This window comes from Aristolochia californica, unplaced genomic scaffold (assembly GCF_029961685.1).
Source record: "Aristolochia californica isolate CCGP_79_NKW_82.1479 unplaced genomic scaffold, dmAriCali1.0.hap1 SCAF_11, whole genome shotgun sequence".
Taxonomy (NCBI): Eukaryota; Viridiplantae; Streptophyta; class Magnoliopsida; order Piperales; family Aristolochiaceae; genus Aristolochia; species Aristolochia californica.
The window spans coordinates 7111356-7120288 of NW_027181782.1; the positions used below are offsets into that span (position 1 = coordinate 7111356).

Here is an 8933-nt window from a genome sequence, read left to right on the forward strand (position 1 = left end):
TATTAAAAAAATCATATAATTTTCTAAATAAGATTTTCCTGCCAAGATGGGCAAGAAAACGTATAGAAAATTTTTGAATAAGTATTTGATAGTTGATGTTATAATACTTTTAGCATGAGGCAATTTTCATAGCAATTTTGTGTTTGACATTTTATTTGATTAAAAATTTATCGATAAGTATAGTAATATATTAGATTGATTATTAATTTTTATTTATTTCCCTACAAGAGGCAATAAGAGGTCCACTTAAATTTCCTAAGAAAATTTTAAAATATTCCTTGTAATTTTATAATAAGTCACTAATAGTAATAAGATTTTATTTAAATGTTTTTTTGAAAATATGTATCATAGGAAAAACATTTCTAGCTTTTCCTAAAATATAAATTTTCAACTAGGGGCACTAAGGAGGCCATAGTAAATTTATGGCCAGATTCAAAAATTACAAAATAAGTTAGACAACATTTGGAGTAAAAAAGATTAATATTTGTGCGTTCTAATCCATTATTGAAATTCAATCATGAACCTCTCCTATCATTTTTTTTTAAAATATATGCATAATTTTATATATAATTTATTGGACATATATTTTATATAGAGTATTAAATGTAGGTTAAGCTCGAACTCAGCTAGAGCTCGAGCTCGAACTCAAACTCGGTTAAATTTATTAGGTTCGAGTTCGATTACAATTTTAGGTTCGAGGCTAGGGTCGGCCGAGCTCGAGTTCAAAATATTTAAATCTAAGTTCGGCTTGAACAAGGTTCGGACTCAGCTGGATTCGATGCCACCCTTATGCCCAATTTTAAGTAGGGGTCATTCCCAATTTTATGTAAAATGTATGCATAATTTTATATACAATTTATTTGACATGTATTTTTTGAAAAGTTTTAAATGAATGTTGAAGCTCGAGTTTGGCTCGAACTCAATTAAAATTATTAGGCTCGAGCCTAGGCTCAGCTCGAGCTCGAGTTCGAAATATTTAAATGATGTTCGACTTGAACATAGGTAAGTTGGGGCTCGGTTCGGCTCAATGCCACCCCTATTGATAAGTACATAAATAACGGTATATGAAATAACTTATTATACATATATATATAATGAGGTATTCTATATACCAATAATATAGTATGTTGAGATACGGAATATAAATAAAATATTATATACAAAATAACTTATTTCATTTAGTTTATATACCGTTTCTACCCTTATTTGTAACCTAAGAAAAACTCGAAACATTTCTCCTATTTACACGTTTTCAAGAAATCTTCAGGTTAAAATTTTATTAGATTAAGAAATTATCAAGAAATTTTTAAAGTTTCTTTTAATAATTATTAGTTTTATTTAGGAGAAAAATTCTTGATAAAAAGTTATTGAAAGTTAATAATAGACCGTTAATCCAAAGGTGGCATTCATGTCATCCATCAAATAGTACCTTCCTAATGATACAAACCATAGTAGTCATTAATGAAGAGTAAACATAAATTTCACTTACAATAATTTTGAATATAATCTTATAAACAAGGGTCCATCATATAATTTAAATATAATATCCTAATATTTTTATATATTTGATATGTAACTTGTATTAAAAGATGATCATTTTTTATTTTAAAAATGTGACAGGTAAGGGGACAGGAAGCTTGGTGGCTCCTCCTCTGCCCGTATAAACGCTTTAGCCACCATTATTGACTTGGTGTTAATTTGTTTCGGAAGTGGTCCAGGTAACGTCTATTTTTCTGGTGGTTCATCGAAACAGACCTTATTAAGACCCATTTACTAACAACACGGCAGACCCAACTACCTTGAGATTTAATTAGACCAATCTTAATTGTGTGGGCTCTCGCCAGTAACTGCGCTATAAATGAGGTTACTTCAAGGGAGCAGATCTCAGAATTAGTAGCAATAGCTTTTACACAAAATGTTATTGGAGGTGGGTGAAGTTGCAGCTCAAGAATTATGAATCGCCAGTAGTGCCAAATGGCAATTGGTTCCATGTCTCTTTATAACCACAGCTTGCCTTCTCTTTCCTTCCATTTTATTGTACATAGCCCAACCCTAATTACTTGTTTTCTCTCTTTATTCTCCAGTGAACTAAAGTCACAAAAGTGAGAAGGCTGCTCCTAAATAGCCAAGCTTTACCTGTTGTTACAAACACCCAGATCCAAACCAAAAAAATTTAAGTGGAACCACACCCAGATGGGGATCTCAAGTGAGTCTTTAAGCCCCAAGACCAGAAAATCCTCCTCCACATGCTGTGTGCAGTGGGATTTACCTAGAAAGACCAACAAGAAAACTAGTTTGATTTTAACAATCTTAATCTGGACTGATAAGACTAATTTGACAAAGGTGATCCAAAGGAAGCAGCAGATAGACAGTAAAAAAATTGTTGGTTAGGATCAAGTCTCAAGAGAATGCTAGAACCTGGAAGACATACACTGAACAAGTGTATAAGCTATGCTACACAGAATTATCCTTGTTTCCTTTCTAAAATGAGAAGATACATACAACTCTTGGAGGGTACAGATAATCTGGGACATGTTATGGACATAGAACTAAGGCTAAGAGTCAAAAACTGCTACCTGATAGATGATGTGAACAGAACTTAAAAGTGTATTAACTTCATTTCTATACAAGATCAAATTCATGGTTACTTCTGCTAACACTGCAATTAGAACAGATGTATATGTAACCAAAGACTAGTCGCGCTCAGGGGCATCTCCAGAATCTTTTCTGGCACCCAGGTTTCCAGCATATGACCACACCTTCTCTGTATCGGATGAAACCACCTTCTCCATCTTGCCATCCTTCTTGCCCTGAAGACTGCCCTTGTTTAGAGTAGGCGGTATCCTTCCAGGACTCCGAATTACTTGAGGAGAAGAACAAAAAGTAGGTGTCGCAAATGGTGATGTATAAGAGCTGTTGTGAATTGAGAAAGGGCTTGGTGAAATCTTCTTTTGTAAAGGTAGGCCACCAAATCCACCCCTACCAAAAAGAGAAATCGACTCTGCTGCAGCACACTGCTTTGTGGCATCATCCACATAAATTAAATCATCTATCCTTGCTATTATGTTGAATGCCAAACTCTCCATGACCCTGGAGTAGCTCTCTAGGATTGACTGACCCACATCCTGCAAAAGTATAATATCAGGGTTACTCTCAATTTCTTTTGCAATTGATATGAACTAAAACAGGCATAGTCAAGAACAGTCATCTCACCTATTTAAACATAGAATTCATCATGCCATAAAAATCATCATGTCACACCATGATCAATGATGGTAAAGTTATTTTCTAAGATGTAACCAAGTTTCATATTTCTCACAAAAGATATTTGAGGACAGTAAACTGACTTCTCCACATAACCTGCTAAACCTTTTTTTTTTTTTGTTCTGTAGGATAGACTATGAAGCCAGGCACATAACTGTTCAAGCATAATTATGGTGGATATAATAGATTGTTGATAACAAAAATTAGTTTTCCCAGCAGAAACACTTCTGCTAGAAGCCATGCAAGTATCCTTTTTTCATTAAATAGTGAAGCCAGGCCAGCATTAACATAAGGGAAGGACAAGAATTGGACCTTGTTGTACTGGATCTTGTTCATGTCTAGAATGGTTTGTGGAAGACCAGGGAATCTAAGCTTTAGACTCTGCAAGAGACTCTCGGCTCGATGGGCCAGAAGCTGGCTCTTCTCTGCATCACTAACAAGACCTCTGATCTTGCCCCATGATGGCTTCCGCATCTTACAATGGTGAAATCGCTTTTTCCGATGTTTCTGGTTCCAAACATGTATTGCAGCCTCAACTCGGTTTGCTATTTCCAAGGTTTGGTGCTCAGATGAGAGATCTAAGCAATCGAGGAGACATTCTGGAGAGAACTGGTCAGCTGTTACATAGCGGTAGATAATATCTCCCAAACAAGCTTTTCCTGTCTGCAAGAGTAATAATAATAAGCCCAAACATGAAGACTGCATGAGTAACAAGCCATTTCATTTAATTACAAATGTTGAGTAAAGCTTCTGACCAGTGCAATAAAAGTATATTAAACAAACAATTAAATAATTAAAGTAACTCAAAGTATTATTTCCATCCATGTAATCCAATCAGACTCATATTAAACAAGATATTTATCAGGGATCTTCAAAGAAAAGATCTCAAGTTAGACCAAAACCAATAATAAACAAGACACTGCTTAAACTATGAACTCTCAAGTAACAAGAGCTGAACCAATCAAACCTCAAGATAAAACACTGCGGAGCTGCGAGCACAAGATGTTAAAGTTGGGAGAATTTCCAGTTAAGAAAACCTCAGATGACCTCTAAACCTCATGATACAAGAAGTCACCCAACTTCTTTCAAAAATAAAAAATAAAATAACTCACACAACCTCTAAACCTAAATTTTGTCAACCAATTGGCAATCTTGTCATGCTTCCTCATCTTTATGGTATAGCACTGAAAGAATCTATGAAGGACTTCCTCCTAATCTCAACTATTGGTCCATGCAGAGCATTGATGACTTTTTTGCAATAAGATCGCTCATAAAATACCTGAATATTGCAGGCCAAATATCACAAAGTTCTTGTATAGAGATACAAGATAAAATATAACATATAAAATTGCAAACTGATAGTGTATCCTCACAAAAATGTTTTCAGGAAGAGATGAGGCTTTCTCCATCTGATCCACATGTGATACATCTAAGACACTACGTAAGACATAGGACATTGAACCTGAATGCATCAACAACAGACTTGGTCCTCATTTCATAATCAAAGGACCAAGAGAGTTGATTCATCCGTCAGATTCCTCTTGGAGACAGACATGTATCATTCTATAGCAGAGAAAACAATTAACCTTGAGAAATTTTTTGGCTGAGACATCAGCTTGAATTTTGACAAAAATGATCCCATGAACCATTTAGAAGAAACACTTGGAGTCAACACAGAGAGAGACTAAGAAATTAACTAGAAAGGAAAGTAATATAAATACTTTTCCATCATAAAGAATATCAAAGCAACTTCATCCCTTTAGCAATTGAAAAGAATCTTTTGCTTACTCCTTATCATTCTAGTATTTTCTTCATTTTTTATTTAGAAAAGAGACTTACACTCTCCATTTTAAAAAATGTCAAAAAGATATTTTTCTATCAATCTGTAGTGCATCATTATTTTGGCCTTCTTCACAGCCTTCCTTATCAATTCTTTCTATGTCAATTTCCACTTTCCTATTCCTATCAGTCTCTCCACTAACTTACAATGCACTAACAATCTTTTAAACAAGGGTCCATCATATGCAATGAGGAAATTTTTATCATTAAAAGTCATGAATCATTTTCAGCTATTGAGATTGCATGCAAATACAACATATTCTTAAACAATGCAAGCATGCCAAGATTACAGTGCAAGGAAACCATCACATTTGTGAAGGGGAGACATTCAATGAAGCATAGTTGGTTTGCTTCGAAAAGCTGGTCCATCAACTATGCTGCCATATTGCTTCAAGAGTAGGGTGCTGAAAGTCCAACATGCCTCTTCCTAAGGTTTAAACCATTCAACTTCCAATGTGGAAACATAATGGCTAGTTGCCTTCCCATTATATTCTTAGAGAATTTGATAATGAAAGCTGGTAATAGTTAAATCATCTAATAACTTTCACTTTACCATGAAAAAAGCATAACACCTTAGTTATCTACACTAGAATTTTTGAAGAAGACAAGGAAACAGAAAAACATGCTGCTGAAGTTTATTTTTGGTCTAGAGTAATTCCTTAGCTCTAACAAAAGATACAATTCTGTTCAATCAAGTACACGATAAGCATGCTCGACATAGTAAGAGGACTCAAATGCCATACAAAAGATATAATGATCTCATTACCATGAACCATTTTACTGAACAATTATTATCTCTCACCACAAAATGCAAGAATAGAGACAGGCTGACTGCTTATCTACTTAAGACCTTCAACTCTCAAGAACTTTATATGCTAGCTGTATAGATGTTGCAAAGTGGAGAGATATAGTAACAACTTTTATTACACCAGAACCTTGAAATGTTTAAACTTAAGTGTGTTCCTCTAGCAAGGAACCTAGTTTCTAGGTTCCATAGCAGCAACCAATGACAGGTTCCATTTGTAGCTACTTAAGACCTCAAACTTTTAAAATCTTGGACAGCAAACAGCTAGCTGTATAGAATTTTCAAGGTGGAATATGTAGTAATAACTGTTCTCACAACACAACCTCGATACTTTTAAAGGTTTAAACTTAAACGTGATCCTCTAGCAATGAACCTGGTGAGGCTCTAGTGAAATCTAGACAGAAGTATGAAGTCACACACAATGTTTCCCAAAAAACGAAAAAGTCACACAACAACCACAAGTTAGATAGAAATAGAAAATCTTGCCTCGGTTGGCTACAGACAGAACCCAATCGCATATTTTTATTATCCTGTTACTCAGCTCTGTCTTTTTACATCTCCATAAAGTCGGTACTATATATATGTATGATCCAAGGTCAGTAGTATATTTACCAGCATGCAAATCACATTTCCATAATTAAGGAATATACTATCTTCGCACGTAATATTCACAGCCTGAGAGTGGTTTTTATCCAAAACAAAGAGCCAATAAAACATCTAAGTATTGTACAGGTCCAGGATAGTGCTTAGAAACCCTAAATATGTTGCAACATAACCATACCATCTGATTCCACTCTTGCAACCTAGTGATTAGAAACATCTCCACATGAAGAGTTGTTAACAGTAGTATCAACCAAGAAATTCAACACACATTCAGCAAGGTCTATACTAAGCTATCATGATTCAAACAAAGTCAGTGGCTAAACTAAATAGGCAGGACAACTTTTATAATCACCACCTTTGGCAAGCTCTCAAAGTAGACATCAGGGATCTCCATTTCGGCAAGGACACTACTATTAATTGCCATGGCTGCTTTCAGAATCTGATTTGCACAGTCCCTACACTGCTGCAGTCTCTTTCTTGCCTCATTAGATAACCCGTTTGGAGGGACCCGTGGACACGGAAGCCACCACTTCTCCTCCTGCCTCAGTGAGGGCCTACCTACTGAGGAAGAAGAGGGATAGCCATGGATTTCTTCAGCATCAGCCACCAGGATCCCCCTATCAACATACCAGAATTCCGTTTCTCGGAATCCATCAAGCATCCCAAGAAGCATGGCATCGAGCTTTTTGAGGGCTGGAAGGTTCATATAGAGATCAGAGCGTGGTCGGGTTACCATCACCTCGAAGGTCCCACCCCCAGGGAAATCTTGTAGGGAAGGGATAAACTCAACAATGGAGTCACACACGCAGAGCAGCCATTCCATCTCGCGGCGCCACATAGATCTCTTCTGTGGGACCAATGGTTCCAGACGCCATAGCTCCCCGAAGACAGTAGCTGCCGAAATAGCATCGCAATCAAAACAAGGAAAGAAATGGCAGCTATTTTTCTCAACAATGTTGAAAATTGGTGAAGCTCTTTACCAGAGAGATTGGTAATGGCATTTGAGATTGCAAGGGCGGTGCATACCCCCTTCCCTCCACCAGACATGTCTTCTCCTAGCAGGAGCTTAGCGAAACGCTCCTTCATCATCTCCGCTTCTGCAGAAAGGAAAAACCAAACACGTTATTTGGAAAAGAAAAAGAGCACCAACACATTTTTGTCTCAAAATGGGCCACTGGCAACCTTCTGCAGAGTAGATCTAAAATTTGAAGGTTCAGCTTTAAAAATCCAGGCACGAAGAGACAAGCATAAGCACATTTGCAACAGTGAGATCCACCCAGAATAGGGTAGAAATTAGCACCACCGCGTAGCAGGGGTTGGCAAATTCCAAGCCCAAACTGGAGATCGCCATTGAGAAAAAAGTACATTGAATTACAAAATGCAGAGAAAAAAAAAAAACCTGATAAATCAGTCTCTCGTTTTTCGGGCTTCTCCTCCCAGACGACCACATCCTTTCCCCCGACCAACGGAAGCTCCAGCTGTGCTACGAAACCCGAACTCCCGGTTAAGAGCGACGACGAGGCCGGGGAACTGGAACCAGCATCTCCGACGTCGTAACGGCGACCGGAGAAGCTGCTGCAGCTCTCTGATTCGCTGACATCGGCGCTCAAACTGTAGCTCTCGAACCTGTCGCTCTGCTGATCGCACCCATCCTCCGACGAAACGCTTCCCATCGACAACGACTACTCAAATCAAGAGCCCTGATCCCGTTTCCTTCCTCCGGCTGAACGAAGACGACAACAGATAAAGCACAACGGCGATTTGTCACAAATCTCACCCGTACATTCCCCCTTCCGTCCCCATTCGCCAACACGTCGCTTTCAAGGCCTCCCGCCTCAGACCGCCGCAGAATAAAAAGCAAGTGCAGGAAGAAAAGCAAGCATTCTCTCTCTAACACCCTCACACTTTCTCTCTCTTCCTCTTTCGCTCTCGCCGGGAAAAACCAACAGAAAAGAAAAGGGAGGCCTCCCGCCTAAGACCGCCGCAGAATATAAAGCAAGTGCAGGAAGAAAAGCAAGCATTCTCTGTCTAACACCCTCACACTTTCTCTCTCTGCCTCTTTCGGTCTGACCGGGAAAAAACGACAGAAGAAAAGAGACGCCGTTTGCAAGGGTCTTCTTCGACCGGAGTGTGACCCCGACAAGAACCTTCCTTCCACTCCGACCAGTACAAAGGAGTCATTTCACTACGTCATTAGCCATGTCCTGTACGTTGGAGTAAGCGGGACCCGCAGATTACCGTTGTGGCGCTTGTATCTTGTGGTTGTCATCGGGCCGCGAGTAGCGTCGCAGAAGGACCAAAATGGCAGTTGCGTCAATGAATTGACGGTTGTACCCTTAATGTTTTCATATACCTTAACTCAGTTTGGCTTCGCTGGGCTCGACTTAGACTCAGTTCGGCTCCATTAACTGTTCATGTTGGA

The 8933-nt window shown here is 38.2% G+C and overlaps 1 protein-coding gene across 1 annotated transcript; it reads right to left on the minus strand.

Annotated features, from left to right (window-relative positions):
- Positions 1–2450: 2450 nt before the first annotated feature.
- LOC137944373 (rop guanine nucleotide exchange factor 1-like) lies at positions 2451–8642 on the minus strand. Its single transcript, XM_068790036.1, has 5 exons — positions 7911–8642; positions 7492–7608; positions 6867–7405; positions 3577–3927; positions 2451–3125 (listed from the first exon to the last, which is right to left on the minus strand). The coding sequence occupies exons 1-5, from the start codon at positions 8182–8184 to the stop codon at positions 2694–2696; spliced, it is 1713 nt and encodes a 570-aa protein (XP_068646137.1). The 5' UTR covers positions 8185–8642; the 3' UTR covers positions 2451–2693.
- Positions 8643–8933: the final 291 nt, after the last annotated feature.